General features: G+C 48.2%; 4 protein-coding genes across 4 annotated transcripts; 2 read left to right on the forward strand and 2 right to left on the reverse strand.

Annotated features, from left to right (window-relative positions):
- Nucleotides 1-2,388: 2,388 nt before the first annotated feature.
- On the reverse strand, nt 2,389-3,258 carry N7508_010357 (putative mitotic spindle checkpoint protein (Mad2B); the record flags this gene model as incomplete). The annotated part of the gene is made up of 1 exon (XM_058468417.1): nt 2,389-3,258. One exon carries the CDS (start codon nt 3,256-3,258, stop codon nt 2,389-2,391), a length of 870 nt encoding a protein of 289 aa, XP_058316263.1.
- Nucleotides 3,259-5,911: 2,653 nt separating this feature from the next.
- On the forward strand, nt 5,912-9,168 carry N7508_010358 (uncharacterized protein; the record flags this gene model as incomplete). The annotated part of the gene is made up of 2 exons (XM_058468418.1): nt 5,912-6,727; nt 6,868-9,168. 2 exons carry the CDS (start codon nt 5,912-5,914, stop codon nt 9,166-9,168), a joined length of 3,117 nt encoding a protein of 1,038 aa, XP_058316264.1.
- A 3,754-nt stretch (nt 9,169-12,922) lies between these two features.
- On the reverse strand, nt 12,923-15,202 carry N7508_010359 (Zn(II)2Cys6 transcription factor; the record flags this gene model as incomplete). Its single annotated transcript, XM_058468419.1, has 5 exons — nt 12,923-13,184; nt 13,273-14,048; nt 14,116-14,893; nt 14,972-15,078; nt 15,143-15,202. 5 exons carry the CDS (start codon nt 15,200-15,202, stop codon nt 12,923-12,925), a joined length of 1,983 nt encoding a protein of 660 aa, XP_058316265.1.
- A 248-nt stretch (nt 15,203-15,450) lies between these two features.
- N7508_010360 (Kelch repeat protein) lies at nt 15,451-16,509 on the forward strand (the record flags this gene model as incomplete). The annotated part of the gene is made up of 2 exons (XM_058468420.1): nt 15,451-15,610; nt 15,683-16,509. The coding sequence occupies 2 exons, from the start codon at nt 15,451-15,453 to the stop codon at nt 16,507-16,509; spliced, it is 987 nt and encodes a 328-aa protein (XP_058316266.1).
- Between the last annotated feature and the right edge of the window lie 5 nt (nt 16,510-16,514).

A 16,514-nucleotide genomic window follows, 5' to 3' on the forward strand; every position in this document is an offset into this window, starting at 1 on the left:
CTCGAAGATGTTTCTTTCTTTTCAAAAAAGAAGAGAAGGGAGGAAAGAGTAAGAAAGTTTGGGATATGACAGGTATCCGACGGGACTCCGACCAAAGAAAAGCAAAATCCGGGGTTTCAAAGCGGATAGTGGCTCCGAGGGCTAAGAACCATGTGTAGACATCGTCACTTCCACGGCTACCCACTGTATATACTTATAGACCTCAATTTTTGCATTTACTTGGATTTCTGTGCATATGCTCTCCGTGACTCGAGTCACGCGAATCACTTATCTACCAACCAACCCGACATCTCCCCTCTTCTGCATTCCGCGTCGCGATCCGGGCCGGAGTCGCCTGCTCTACACGTAAGAGAGCTCCGTGTTTCTGTTTGTCACCGGCCCGACGGCAAGCGAGGACAAGCGAAGATGTAACATTTATTGCTGGGTTCTTGACGTAAGTGATGCTTCTGGCTGAGGGGCGGAGGGTTTGGAGGGGTCATGTGAGGCCTTGGCGATTATGTCATTTGTTTTGCGGGGTTGATTTGTTTACTTCGATAACTTTGTGTGTTTTGATGTCTATGGCCATGATAGTGATCTTGAGTCGGTGGAGGGCTTTGTTCTACAGTCATTTGTTCTCGACGTAGGTCAGATATGCGAAACATAACTGTCCCTATTTCTTAACATAGATCTCCCTGCCGGTCTACCCTTCGTTCTCGACCCGAATCTGTTTTTTGTTGGGGTTAGTAGATTGTCGATATTACTGATATTCTTTATATCCAAGGTAAGATGAGAAATATAAGTATGAAGAGACGTCAGGGTTATCGGATTAGTACTAGAAAGAAGAATGAATGAAACTTAATTTTAACGAAGCTGAGTGGCTGAATTCATAGTCCAGTATCAACACAAACCTAGCGACAAGCTGGGCCATGATGGCATCAATTTCAAAGATGGAATCTGAAATATGAATGAGTCTCTTATCCCAAGGCCATTCATGGTTACCGGTAATTATCTGCTCTTACAGCCCATACTTTGCTAGCATCAAAGTATTGAATACTCTCTGAACCCAGGCCTCAGAGATATTACTAGGAGGCGACAGAGAGATCTCGAGGGGTAAATTGGTTCATCAAGCTTCAAAACTTTCATATATTCATATAAAACACATCTGTGATTATGAAGTGGCTACATGTGCTTGTGCTTCACTATTTTAGTATATGATGTCATCGGGCACCCGATGTCGGTCTACACGCGTCTCCTTCGATAGTGTAGATATCAGGGGTCACTCCCTATGAAGCACCATACGGTAGCCTAAACACCTTTTTATAGACCAGAGGCCGACACATCCGCTTAGTTCAAGCCAAAAATAGCACAATTAAGAGTTAATGCGAGGAAGCTCGTAGCTAGTGTTTATAGTAGGTGGTATATCTTTATCCACCATGTTGTTTCCCGAGTGTTTCCCGAGGAAATCGAAGCAAGTATGCAGTAGAGTCCACCGATCTCTTTCAAACATTTGAATTAACTTATGCTAGATTTCGGACTGGCTAGCTACTTACACGGTCAACCCCCAAAGGCTATTTTTCATCAGCTTGGTCCAGAGTATTAGGAGGATAGAAGCAATCGTAGATAGGACAAGTCAATGTAAATAAAAGAAGAGAGAAAACAGATGAACGAAGAGAGCATGGAATGTAGCATTACGGCATAAGCACCTGAATCTCAAGTTCGTTTCTTTTCGTGGGATTCACTGTGCTCATCAGCATATGGAACAGGCTTGAAACGCATGAAAGATAAGACGACATTGGGGAACTAGTTGCTAGATAGTTGAATTGGCTAGAAAAGAGAATCATGTAGTTGGAGCTTTCAACAAAGGAGACGAATGAAATACAACAGAAAAATGGGAGATGGTATGAAAAATAGAGGCCGGACCGCAGTAAAAAGATCAGCGAGGAGAGAGAACCCAAGGGATCAAGCACACAAAAAGATGCAAATGGAGTAAACGAGAAGATATAAAAGAGCAGGTGGGTAAAAAGGTAAAGAAGGATGGAGAAGGAGCGTCATGAAAGTGAGGATGGGGGAAGAGCAGGGGGGGAGATAAATAATCACTTGGGAATGAAGCACATAAAAAAAAGGAAAGATATGAACCTGATCTATGTAAGTAAATGCCATGCGAGTCCCAAAAATCGTCCGCTCCCCATTTTATGTATTTGCGCCACTTCTTGCGGACGGCAGTTCCAGAATTTCCTTCGTCCATCATGTATGTTCGATCATTGGTCACGCTAAATCAAGAATGAGACAGAAATTGGGTGTGGACAGGAGATAAAAAAAAGGGAGGAAGTAGAGATGAAAGAGGATAAAGAAAGAGATAAAAGCAGAACACAAATTCCCCCCAAGGCCTGAAACAATATCATCTCAAGTTCAAGGTGGCTGCTCCGAGTCCACCGGTTCGTTAAACTTCTGCCGTGCCTCTTCTACCCACAACTCCAACCGAAGCTCTCCTGCTTCGACGCGTCGTACCGGTACTGTTTTGGCACGGCCATTCGAGACCCTGGGGGGCGGCTGCTGGGGCTCGCCGTTCCGCAATTTCGATACGGAAAATGGTGCTGTGCACGATCGTAGGTGCACCTTGCCTGGTTCCGCCACAATCCAAGTCTGTTCTTCCTTGGTGGTCCCCGCGGGTGGTAGTGCGTCTTCGCGCACTTCGATGCAGACGGTGAAGCTAAACTCATCATCGCGGGGCAATGGGGTCAGTCGGGCACAGGCGGAGGCGAGTCTCGCTAGACAAGCCCGGAATTGTGCTTCGAGGTCGACCGACGTTGGTGCGGGGCCCCGGTCCGAGACAGGGGCACCTGGCTTGGATGAATCTTCATCTCTGTCTTCAAATGTGGTGTTCACCTCTCCCGCGGGGGCACGCGGGAAGCCCGACAGATCAAAGGCATATCGTTCGAGGGGCTGATTTGTGCGAAGAGATGAAATGATGATACTGACTGCGGTGATTGTGCCTTTTAAAATCTCCGTTCCGACTGCGATCGATGCATCGTTGATATAGTCACAGACTTTCGGGTGACGAGATTGCCGAACGGGGTAGTTGTATGCCCGGACGGGAAGGAAGGTCGCGCGCGGATAGACGGAGCGCAGAAATAGTATTTGATGAACGGAAACGGTAAGGAAGTTGGTGAAGGAGGCCGCTAGCGCCGACTGGTTGGTGGGCAGCGATTTGGTAGCGGGGACCGGGGCGGAGAAAGTGGTCATGGTGGTGGTACTACTGCTCTCACTGGCAATCGGCATTGCCGTCGAACGATCGGGTATCGTTTCCACGGGGAGGGTGTTCTTGTCGGAGTCTCAAAGAATCTGAATGTTCCACCCTGAAGCTAATCATCGCTCTGCCTTTCTAATCCATTGGTCAACACCAGTTATGTTTGTTTTTGTGTTGCTTCTTCAGGTCAAGCCAAAGCACTTTTTCGGGATTCCCCAATACTCCGGCCAGCGACACACGGTGATCGAGAGAAAGAGGCTGAGGAGATCAGGATGAGTCCAGCGACAATCAAGTAGGCCTCAACCAGGTAAGAAGAAGGGAGTAAACGGAGTGTGGGGGAGAAGGAAAAAGGATGTGGGCTGGAGGGGGGGGAGAACCGAAACGTACGCTTGGGTGGACAAAACGACAAGTATAAGCAAACCTCAAAGCATGAGGGCTGGAACGATGGAATTTCCCGGAGCGACGATCCCAAATGCAAAGTGATCACTTTTTTTTAGAATTTAAGGATTCCCTCGGGGGGGTGGAGGGGAGGAGGGGAAAGCGAAAGGAGGGGGAGTTTTTGGCGAGAGAGGGAAACCCTGAAAGGGGAAAATCGAACAAGGCTCCCAGGCAGTACGAAAAGAAAAAACACTAGGAGGTAATGGAGATGAATCGACTGGTTGATTGACGATGTACCTCACTCACTCTCATCGAGGGGAAAAGCAGAAGAAAGGCGGACTAAGGTAGGTTGGCAAAAGGTCACGGTTCCCGTCACGTGGTTGCGTCATGGGTTTTGCAGAATCCACAAGTGCACAAGTTGTTATATAGCTCTGTTTATGTAGTTGAGATTGTATGTCAATATTATATTTACATCTTTCTTGTTGGCATGCCTATTTCTCTATTCACATTTGTGTGAAATCCTCCAGGGTCATGTATGGAGAAAGGCACACAGTTTTTTGTTCCCCACTGCTAAAAGGATCGCCAAGCGAGAAAAAAAAGGATATCGGATACATGGATACATGGATACATGGAACCAATGAAAGAACCAACGGGGGTACAGCCGAGCAGAAATTAATAGCTTATCTTTGTGTGCTCAGGTACCTGGAGTATATACAGTATACTTGATTGATATTAGACAATATCGGTGTACTCGACAAAGTGCATAAGGCACCGGTATCATGGCGTACTGCATAATACGCCTCCTACCGATGATCTTCCAACACTGACGGCAGTGGCGGTAGAGAAGGGTACATTGCCCGGCAATCCTACCCTCCGTATGGCTATAGGAAATATGGCATCTTACAGATTATCAATCCCTTCCATCTGTTTCTATATGTGATCGACAGGCCTTTACCGTATTCTCTCAAGAGGGGGTCATGTTCCGCACAAAGTACGATGTGAAGTATGATGCCCTTCCCTTGTTACCCGGCATTTCCTCAGGGTAATATTATTTCCGTAACTCTGTCTGCACTGTGTACTCCGTACTCTCTCTTCCCAACCAGTGGAACTCCCTTCTTTTCCGAAAGATCACCCAATAGGACTGATCAGAGGGATCAGAGCTTGCATCTTAAAGCTCGAGCCAGTTCGGGAGACCCATGCAGGCAAATTTTTGTATGACGGAAATCTCTAAATGGTAAAAGGTGGTCGGGTCTGTCAACGGGCCATGTCCACTTGAATCCCCGAGCCCCGAAGGAAACCCTTGAGTTGGATTAGACTATCGGGAATTTCCATGCTCGAAGCCCCGGAGGACGCCATTGGGTAGAGGAGGGATGAGTCTGTAGTCTAAATTAAGTCATGTCCCGACTTTCCCACAATCCCTGTCTGACACATCCTAACCTCTCCGAGCAAGGAGCAAAAGAACCTATACCTGTGGCGGAGTCAACCCCCTGTCTAGAGCTCATTTCCACACCGTCCGGAATCTTGCTTTCTTCCTAAAGATGACCGCTTGGCTAATGCAGATCGGAGTGATCTCCCGCTTCCAAGACGAATCGGGCGTGTCTAATTCTATGGATGTGTTCGTTCCCCAAATGTGTTCCTACGTATGATGAGTCTACTAAACGGACATTTGGAGATAAGGCTAAAGAGACCGAAGTAATAGATATTAGGCCTACTTGAAACGGCAAATCATTGTAAATGTAACCGTGGACTACCGAAGCAAGTCCATTTTCCATTAAATTTGGACCTTGACCGAATTTGCAGATGCTATTGATTTTTGGGTCTTCTGGAATCATTTGACAAACTATTTGTTTCTATTCAAGGTAAACGTACGAAACTCTCTTCTCCTGACATTTGGTCGCTTTTATTTGATCAGACTTGATGTATTTTTAAACACTGAGTAGAACAAAATCAACGAACTGCAGCCACTACTACGTACATTGTTATCGCCGCATTGCTCAGTAATTGACCTCCTATTTGCATTGATCAATTCAACTGTGTCTATTCGGTTCTTTGTTAGGACAATACTATTTTTTGTCTGTCTACGCACAAAAACATTGCAAACAGAGTATAGTTGAAACAAACTAGAGGGGCTGATATTGTGGCCACCGCTGTATATCGGCCGCCGACCGCCTTTGTACTGCCCCTCCTCCGCGTCTCCTTATCTGAGACGCGCAAAACACCAGAAACCTCATTATACTTTGGACCCATTGGCCTCGAGCCAATCTTCCTTCTACCTCTAATTCCAATTTAATACACCACATTGCCACCATGGAGCAACAACTCCTGTCGCTCTTGGCAGACACCCAGTCGCCAAAGGCCGGCAGCAGAAAAGCCGCAGAGTCCCAACTGGAGCAGCTCTATGGTCATGAAGCCTTCCCAACCTCGCTCACAGCAATCGCATCACACGATTCGGTCCCAGTCCACCTCCGCCAGTCCGCCCTATCTATCCTGCGCACCTTCATCGCCGCCGGTTGGTCCCCAATCCTCGACGAGTTCAAGGGTCAGATCCTCGTCAACGATGCCAACAAAGTACACGTTCGTCAGTCCTTACTAGCCATCGCCACTTCGGATATTTCTGAGCGCAAGGTGAAGAACTCTGCCAGTTATGCTGTTAGCAAGATTGCCAGTGCCGACTTCCCGGACGACTGGCCGGAGCTCTTGCCCTCGCTCCTCCAGATTATCAACGACTCTTCCAGTACCGATGGTCAGTTGCACGGCGCATTGAAGGTTCTCCTGGACCTTGTGGATACCGGATTCAGTGAGGAGCAGTTCTTCAATGTGGCTCGTGACCTTGTTTCCTCCCTTTTCGCCGTGGCTACTTCTGAAGCTAGACGGCCAGTGCTGCGCGCTTTGGCTGTCGCAGTCTTCCGCTCTTGTTTTGATACCCTAGAGATGGTCCTGGAACAACACAAGAACGCCATTAAACAATTTATGGATGAGGTTCTCAGTGGATGGTCACCATTCCTCGATGGCACTTTGAAAGCACCCCTGCCACAACCTCCTAGTGAAGAGGAAGCTCATAAACAAGGGGATATTGCAACGCAGTGGAGGGGTGTCGTTGGATTGAAGATACAGGTCGTCAAGGTATGAAGAATCCCTATTCGAAGCTTTATTTACACCCACATTCAAGGGCCCTTTCGGAGCTACCGGAAGTGTCATTGAATATCCGCTTGAAGCTTATCCATAGCCTCTGTCTTGGGCTCGACTAACTTCTTATATTACAGACACTTATGAAAATTCGTATGGTTTTCCCTGCTCTTTTGACAGCTCAGAGCACACTATTCTTTTCGACTGTCTGGGCCGAGCTCACCAATGCTTTGTCTGTTTATCAAAATTTTTACATCGAGGACGAGCGACAGGGCAGACTAGAAGATGGAGATGGTCTGCCTCATTCGCTTGACTTCTTGATACTTGAAGAGCTCGACCTTATTCAAGCGTTGTTGAAAGCTCCGCCTGTCAAGGCAGAGCTTCAACAGCAACTGCAGAATGCCGGCGCTACTGCCAGTACCTCTAGCTGGCTCCCAGAGATTATGAAGCTTGCCAGCTCCTATGCACAAATCACTACGGAGGAAGAGGGTCTGTGGGAAATTGATGTCAACCTCTTCCTTTCCGAAGAAACATCTCTTACGGCTAACTGCACTCCTCGTACCAGCAGTGGTGACCTCGTCATCAAGACTGGTGAATGGCTGAAGAATATCGCAGCTGAGGGTCTCCTTGGCTACATGGACACACTTTTCGCTGATAACACTGTTTCATGGAAACCCCGCGAAGCTGCTCTTTACATTTTGAACAGCATGCTCCGCGACTTCAGTGAAGTTGACCAAACAATCTCCCCAGAGCTGGCAAGCAGGTTCACTAAATTTGTTCAATATGCCATCCAACAGGAGCAGGAGCTTTTGCGTGCTCGGGGCTACCTCGTAGCCGGTGCTTTATCCAAGGTTGCCGGCGAGGCTTTCCACCAGACTACATCCTCATATCTCGAGGCGACTCTCAAAGCAATTGCAGAGGACCCCGCGGAGGTGGTCAAGGTGGCTTGTATCCGTGTGCTACAAGATCTCATGCCCTCCCTGCCCTCAAACCTGGCACGCCCATTCCAGGCCTCAGTCATCTCGGCAATTTCAGAGTTCATTTCGGCCCATGATCTTCGTGAGCAGACTGACGCTGACGATCTCAAGGTCACCTTGGCGGAGACTCTTCGGGATACTATCATGGCCGAACCTTCCGTGGTCCTTTCTTCTGTTGCCATTGATGTTCTATTCAGCATCGCCAGCAGCGGCGCTGACAACTTCCAATTGACCATGACGGTCACCGAAGCCTTTGAAGATATCGTAGACCAGATTACCGAGCACGGTCCAGATGCATACATGCGTCTCTGCGAAAAGGTTCTCCCATCATTGATGGGTGCCATTGACGTCGGAAATCTGACAGAGGAGAACTCATTGACGGTCTTTGCCGCAGATCTCCTCCGCGCCTTGGCCGAGCGCAGTCTCGAGCCAATGCCTGCTGGTTTCATCGAAACTGTGATGCCAAAGGTGAACCGCCTGTTGCTGGAATCGGATGAGGCTGAGTTGATCCGACCTGCCACTGAGGCCGTGCGTCACATGCTTTCCCACGACTTTACCCAGTTCGTTGCCTGGCGTGACCCTCAATCCGGCAAAGAAGCGCTTGAGGTCGTGCTGGTCATCATCGACAGACTCCTCGGCCCGGCCGTTGACGACAATGCCGCGACAGAGGTTGGCCAGCTGGCTGCAGAGCTCGTCGAAAAAGCCGGCTCAGAACGTCTCGGTCCCTACCTACCCCAGCTTCTGCAAGCTGTGGCCCAGCGACTGGCCTCAGCCCAGAAGGCTCAATTCATTCAGAGCCTTATCCTCGTTTTTGCCCGTTTGACCCTCATCAGTGCCCGCGAAGTCGTCGACTTCCTTGCACAAGTCAACCTGGACGGCCAGAGCGGCCTTGCAGTCGTGCTCAGCAAATGGCTCGAGAACTCTGTCAACTTCGCTGGTTACGACGAGATCAAGCAAAACACATTCGCCCTCGCACGGTTGTACGAGCTCGCCGATCCACGAGTCGCCGAAGTCCCCGTGAAGGGCGACCTTATCATCCAAGACACGGGCCGCATCAAGACCCGCTCGCAAGCTCGCAATAACCCCGACCGGTACACAACGGTTCCGGCGCCATTGAAAATCATCAAAGTCCTCGTTGAAGAACTCGCCGCTGCATCCGGCAACAAGGAAATCGACGCCGCGACTGCCGCTGCCCTCGACGACGCGGACAGTGATGATGGTGATGACGACTGGGAGGATATGCCTGGCCACACCCTTGATCTCGGTCTCGGCGTTACAAAGCAGCAGCTGATGAGCTTCGGCGAGGGTGGTTCCGAGAGTGTATTCGGTGTGCGGAAGCGCGATGATGAGACGCAGGGTTTCCTGGTCGAGTTCTTCAGACAGGCTTCTACGCAGCCCGGATTCCAAGAAGTCTATTCTGCTTTGACACCCGATGAGCAGGTTAAGCTGCAGGGTCTGTGATCTGTCAGACCTGTCGAGGGTCTCGTCCCGGTCTGACTACACTGGGTTTGTCGGGCTGGATTTTGGATGTTAATGATGGATGCATGAATGGGTTTAAAATATACGAGTGCATGTACATGAGCTTGTGTAGCATACATTTCAACCGGGGTGTTCCACGGGCTGGTTTTTGTTTTTCCTGTAATTGTGACTTAGTACTTTCTTTTTGCTGTACATGTAGCTGTCTATACCTGGGACCCTGTTCCTTGTACCTACGCGTAGTTTGGAATAAACCCGGGCAATTGGTTCTGGTTCTGCATGCAGGGGTGGCGCAAGGATACTTCCAAGGCGTGTTCTTCCAGCCTGCCACGTTTATGTTCGCTGCAGTGTGCTGGCTTCGACAGTGTTTTGACAAATGAAAATAGTTCATCACATCCTCGCCAACGTTACAGTACAGTGGAAAGTATATTAATGTGCATAAATGCGTATTTCTCGAACCGTTAAAGACAAATATACCACTGCGTCGGGGCAAGCATGAGGCCTATTTGGGATGGCTCTGATTTGGTCGGGCACACGCACATCTTGGCGATGGCCCCCCAACTAGGGTAAATTTTCAGTCCGTCTTGTATATTGAATTATGATAGAAATCCTACCCAGGGTGTATCGGGTTGTGTCCAGGACAACATGGCCTGAACATACTACTAAACAATACTGCTGAAACCTTATTCCAACGTTAGCCTAGAGAAACATGAAGTCAATATAAAGTATCGTGAAGACCAAAATGCCTTTTACCATTGTCAAAGATGTAAATTTCACGAATACGCGCCTAAGACCATTGATTACATCTTTCTTAAAGACCTGTACACCTTCTCTAACAGTCCAGTAACGGCTTCTGCAGAGGCAATCGATATTCCAAAATCTCATCCCCGTCCAGAAAGTCTGTACTAGAGACACGATGCGTAGCAGCCGCAGCGTCAGACAACACCGATAAGGATGCGGCTGCTGGGGTCTTTGCTTTGACTGAGTGCTAACATAAGTTAGCTGAAGTTAAGCTTGAGTACTTTCATTCATAATGTCCCGATATTTGTCGGACTTCGTTCGGGCTGGCCTTACACTGAGTTTTCCGCGCTAGGCGGTCCACATGCTCGGAAAAGTCTAGATTGGATATGGTCATGGCGATCAATCTAAAATGATTGAAATGGGCGTGGAACGTCGGCTGCCTTCATGTGTCAAGTTTACAAAGTTCCCGGTCACGAGCGGAGGAGACGGGGTTACTTAGGGCTCCGGACTATGTGGGGAGCGGGAGTCTGAGCGTGGCGGGCCGCCCGCCTGGCATGTGTAGACGGGCCGCCATCCTGAGACAGTTTCTGGGGAGATTTTATCAGGGAATTTGATAAATTTGTGCTTTAGCTGGATTGCGATATACAGCATATAATTCAATCTTAAAATGTGCGATAGTAAGACGAGCAGTGAACATGTGAGGTTAAATTATAAAGTACGAACTTATAGCATGTATTTTATCTATGCTAGATGCACCAAGTGTCCCCGTTGTATTCGAACAAAGATGGCGTAGAGGCAGCCAGCAATGCACACTGCAATCACACTGGCAACAGCGGGCCATTTGAATTGATCAGGCTTAGAGAAAATCATCGTAAGAATGTACGAGCAAACCTCAAAAAATGTTTGCCATGCAGCTTCAGTCGAGGAAAAGGACCCTCGGCTTGAAGCTTCGACATCCTGTTGTGAAGTACTTGTCAGCCACCAGTGTAGCTTCAACGTCCCATTGAGCGCAGTAAAGCCAAAAGAAAAGTGCAATTATCTACTAACCTCTTGTACAATGATCTGCACGCACAGATCAAACCCTCTCAATCCCATGCGACTGAGAATTGTACCACCCACAAGACCAGAGGCTGAGGCGAGGGGATTTCTCGATTTCCAAAAGATCACTGCCCCGCATATTAAGCAAAGAATCTGCCAATTTACTAGCCAAATACCGGCACGGATAGGTCCGATCTTTCCCATAATTGAGGGCGCAACCCACGTGGCGAGCACCTCGAATATTACGGACCAGGCTCTCGCAGCAGAAATTTGAGTTGAGTCATAACCTGCGGCCAGGAGCCAAGTGACCATTTGTCCCGAAAATGATAACACCGTCAGATAAAGCAAAGCCCCTGCGAAGGATGGGAGGAACATGCGATGGTGAAAGTAAGAGCTGAAGTCTGCTAAGGACTTTTGTGCCAGGGTGCAGCAACTACTCCAAATAGTAGATGCTTTACTTTGCACGGCCAAAGCCTCACTTGTAGACAAGGGCTTTGGGTCCTGTAATCTGTGCACTCTTCGATAGACCTGTTGAGTACATAAGCATAATGCGTGCAAGTAGTTAGCCATCCAATGAAGGCCATCAATAGTTGTGAAGCCGTACCTGGGCGATCGATGCATATTCAATAACAACTGAACTAGCACTCATTCCGAAGTTGACGCAAATAGCAGTCTTCGGCGATGAGCTATCAATGAACGCAATGAAGAGAGGCCCAATCAATTTGCAGATAAGATCGATTCGTCTCATCTGGGCGTTCATAGCTGAATCGAAACAGAATTAGCATGCGCTCATATTTGGACAAGTCTTATAACACACACTTTTCAGACTTTCGTGGTCTCTCCCGGCGACTATCACAACCTATCAGTAGCTAATTAGCTGTGCATTACTGTGGAGAGCGACATGCATTTTACCCAATCCTTTTCCACCGAGACCATATTCATAACCGAACATACTTTTTCGATGCACGCGAGAAATGCCAAGGTGGCCAACAAACATTGATTAGCCTCTTTGGAAAGATTCAGTCGAATAATCAGCAAGTAGAATATCACACATGATGCTGCGACAGCGCAGCGTTGCAAGACTAAAGTATACTAAGTAAGCAAACAACCCGCTTTATCAAATCAAATTAAAGCAGAGATGACGTACCAATTGAGACTTGAACAACCCGTAACCGGTTCCCAGTGTCGATGTAATAGCCCACAGCCGGTGCGAATAGAATTGCCGCTAGACCACGCGAGAGCGCATATACAGACATAGGTAATAGAGTGCTTGGGTAGATAGCGGCCAAATAGAGAACGGCTCCGAATTCGAACACGCGGGAATTCCATGTCGACAGAAAATGTGAAATGTACAGACGGCGAGTAATACTTGCTGAGATATGATCCTGGGAATGTCTTCCTAGCTCTTGTGCAGGGATCTCATCTTCTCCGCGATCTATGAGAGGAGTAAAAACGTCCGTACCCGTTTGCTCACCTGTTATTTCTGGCATTGCTAGGGTGATGCGATCTGGAGGACTAGTTGATTGCTTTTTAAGACAACCAAATGTACATTAGAGACTCGAGAGGGCAAGCATTCAAAGAGTGGCTGTGAAAGATTCCAGCAAGCACGAAACTAACAGAGAGAAATACAAAACGAAGGATGAAAAGAAATCATGTTTTACAGGTCGTCCTGAAAGGGTCTACTTAGTTAATTTTAATCGTCTTTTACTCTGTACCGGCCGTACTTTGTTCACATATGATGTTAGACCCGCTAAATATGGGGCTTGAAAAATACCAAAATTTCCGGCGGTCGAAATCGCCGGTACAGTAACAACCTTGGGAAACATTCCTTATATTGAAGAAACTCGTCTGTTGACTGGCCAGGGCCGGGCTTTCGAGCTTTTGCAAAGGCAGGCTCGGATAGAATTGTATAGTCGCTCAACCATTGTTTCTGCTTATAAGAGGTCAAACCTCCATTCGACTAAAAAGACCCAGTCTTTTTCGCTCTGTCTGCCGTGGTCATCGCACAAGTTCCAAGCCACACCAGCCTCAGCACAAATTTGCTTTCTTCCTGTACACGAGCGACCTCACTCTGCGTCAATTTGCACGTAGCTAGGGACCGCATTGTATTAGCAGCTGACATGAGAAGTTCCAAGTCAAGCTGTGCTTGTGGATTAAACGGGTGGATGACTATGTCAAGAAATAGTGACATAGCGGCGGTAGTGAAATAAGATGTAAAGAATCTGCGTGGTAAGGCTCAGTATATTTTTTCCCCCACAGCCAAGCAAAAGGGAGGGAATAAGACAACAGAGTCGGGGAAACAATGCTTACCGGAATGCTTGTTCTGCAATGGTGCCAACGAGGGCTTTCAGACACGCGAGCGTTGACCGGCTCGCCACGAGGGATAGATCGAAGCTCGAATGAACTACGGCATGAAGATCCTCGGTTTCATCAGCAGCGTCTGGTGTGCATTTTCTTACTGTCGTGTGGACGACAGTCATCAGGTGGTGATAATCCAATTGTAAAGACATGCGTCGAATGACATGTGGGATGCCCTCTTCAGGTGAATTCGACAAGGAGTTTTGAGAAACAAAAAGTGCGGGACGAAAACCGGTAGGAACGGACAGTCGCCAGCGTTCGATTTCATCGTCTAGCTTCCTGATATGGAGAAGGAGCTGGTCATCGTTATCTTTCAAGGCTTGAGCGGAAAAGAGGTTCCGACACACTTTCTCCTTCAAATGGCTAAGGCGAGTATCTCCAGGTAGATGAGGGGTGATAATCTCATGGGTCTTATTAGTCATTTCGAAGAAATCATCCAGCGCTGGCAAGTAGGTGTAATAATGCAAAGAGTTAACGGGTGCGGTGAGGTCACAATAATCCTCGGTGAGGAGAGGAGGGTTTCCAGTGCGAAGCGCAATGTCTTTGTCGAGCATATAGCACAGCCAGAATAGTGTTCGGGTTTGATGGGATTCGCGTTCGGAATGAGAAATTTCGCAGAGGGTTGGCGGCTTGTAGATGTGCCCCCTCAAAGAACAAACAATGCGACATGCCATGGAATTCAGGAAAGAAGCACCTTGCCACTTTCCACTGAATGTACGTTGAATTTGCTAATTCATCAATTGAGCCTGAGTATCAAAGAGAGGGAGAAGGAATGTCAGCATAATCGGGGCTTACCAATAAGAGTATTGCCTGGAGAGTATCCAAGCTGATATCCCCATACAAATGCGTTAGAAGGGAGTCTGCCTTGGACGAGCACAAATCAGCATCTATAGAATAGTTGCTCTGTTTTGTGGCGTTCAAACGAGTCGCAATCGAGAGAGCCCCCAAAACACACGCCCTAGCTGCGGCTTGTGTGGGCGATATTAGATGAGGATTCACGGGCTTGTATGCAGCTTGCATACTTGTCTCAAATAAAACTTCGTCAAGAACTGGGAAAGTAAGTTTGAATGAAGACCGAAAGAAGACACTCATTGTTTCTCGTGTTGCATCTTGGTCAGGCAAATCGCATTCCTGAGGAAAGGCTGAAAAGGAGGAAAAGTCCACGGGGATACAAAATTCAGCCCATTTTATATCCTGATCGGTTCTTCTTGAAAGCCACTGACGGCCTTCTTCAGAGAAAATGGCCATGCCATTGAAAAACCAGTTTGGTCCCAATTGATTTGCAGATACATTGATACCAGCGTCATGATCTGCAGTGGCATAGTGATATGTGTTGATAGCTGGTGGTGTGAAGACCAAGGAGGACGGGGAGCTGTCAGATAGGGCAAATCGTTCCCTGCCACTGGGTGAGGTCGAAATGCCCCGGGACTTGACTTGCGAGGAAGCAGTTATCTGTGGTTCTTCGGGATTGGCCAAGTCTGGAGTCGACCTCTTTCTCGGCCCAGCTCGGACCAGGGCATTCTCAAGCTGCTTGATGCGCTGAGATAGAATCTGTACATCACTTGAGGCCTTGCTGAAAGAAGAAGGTCCGACAGACAATGAGTTAGAGGAGGATTTATACTATAGAGTGGACAAAGAAGAAGCTACATACCTAGTCTTGCGTTTCTTTGATGGCTTTTCCCGATTGAAAGTACACTCAAGACTACGATGAGCGCATCGCTCGCAGGGACCTTCTGGGTTAGGGAGAGAGCACGTAGTCTAAATCGGAGAAAAGAGGGTCAGTAAGGTCAAAAGTTCGGTAAGATTGAACAAAATAGCTTACCTTCTTTGCATAACAGATATCGCACGCTTTTTTTGGAATGAATGCGTGTTTCGGAGGCATGGCAAACGGTGGTCTTGATTTCCGGAGGCTGCGGAGGTTACGATGGGTCAGTATTCACATTATGGCCGGTCCGGAACCTCCGAAACCTCCGAAACCACAAGCTCCGGACGATCATGTTGATACAACTGTTGGCCCGAGTCAGGCCAATCGTAGTTATAAATTTATCTCCCCTGGCACCTTTTCTGTACCATATTACTCACTCTACTCACTCTACTCCCTCCACGGAAACCTGAGTTCTTACTCTCACAATGCCCATCGTCGCCAAATGCCACAAGCTTTTGGAGAATGAAATCCTCCGTCGCTCCTCCCAAATTGTTTCAGTTGTTGGTGATCAAGTACACATCTTTGGTGGCGAGCTGCGACCGCGGGAGCCTCGAGACAATGATGTCCACGCTGTGTCATTAGGCAGTAAGTTACGAGTTGACCATCGTGGGAATTTTCCGATCTGAACACGAAACTAAACCTGTTAACAAAATTTAGGCAATGCCATTAGTTCCAAACCTACAACATCTCAGTCACCCTCCCCACGTGTTGGGACTGCAGCTTGTACACAAAACGGCAAGATCTATATATTCTCCGGCCGAGGCGGTATCGCAATGGCACCCATTGAAGAGCAGGGCGCAATCTGGGAATTTGACCCTGCTACAGGAAACTGGTCGTGCATTTCGCCATCAGACCCCAGTGTGGCCCCAACCGCTCGCAGCTATCACTGCATGGCTAGTGACGGAAAAGGCACACTCTACCTTCATGCTGGATGCCCTGAAAAAGGAAGATTGTCAGACCTATGGGCTTTTAGTCTCTCCAGGAGAAAATGGACAGAACTTGCCCCGGCATTTGATCCCCCACGTGGAGGTACTTCGATTGCCTTTGCAGAGGGCAAGTTGTACCGGATGAATGGGTTTGATGGGAATACTGAACAGGGAGGAAACTTGGATATTTACTCCCCTGAAACGAACTCTTGGGCATCGCACGTTTATTCCCCTGATGGAAAGGCAGGCCCATCACCGCGAAGTGTAAGCTGTCTACTGTCAGTTCGTTTGGGAGGTCGGTCATTCTTGGTCACCATGTTCGGTGAGCATGACCCTAGTTCATTGGGCCATCAGGGAGCGGGGAAGATGTTAAGCGACATGTGGGCATTTGATATAGAGAGCAAGATGTGGGAGGAGATTGTTGGTGGAGATCAACTTCCTCTCGCACGGGGCTGGTTTGATGCCGATATTGTCGGTGCAAATACTGTTGTGGTCCATGGTGGGCTAGGAGAATCGAACGATCGGTTGGGAGATGTGTGGACTATCGAACTTTCTTGATAATC

The sequence above is a fragment of the Penicillium antarcticum genome (assembly GCF_028974205.1).
Source record: "Penicillium antarcticum strain IBT 31339 chromosome Unknown utg000009l_segment0_segment0, whole genome shotgun sequence".
Classification (NCBI taxonomy): Eukaryota; Fungi; Ascomycota; class Eurotiomycetes; order Eurotiales; family Aspergillaceae; genus Penicillium; species Penicillium antarcticum.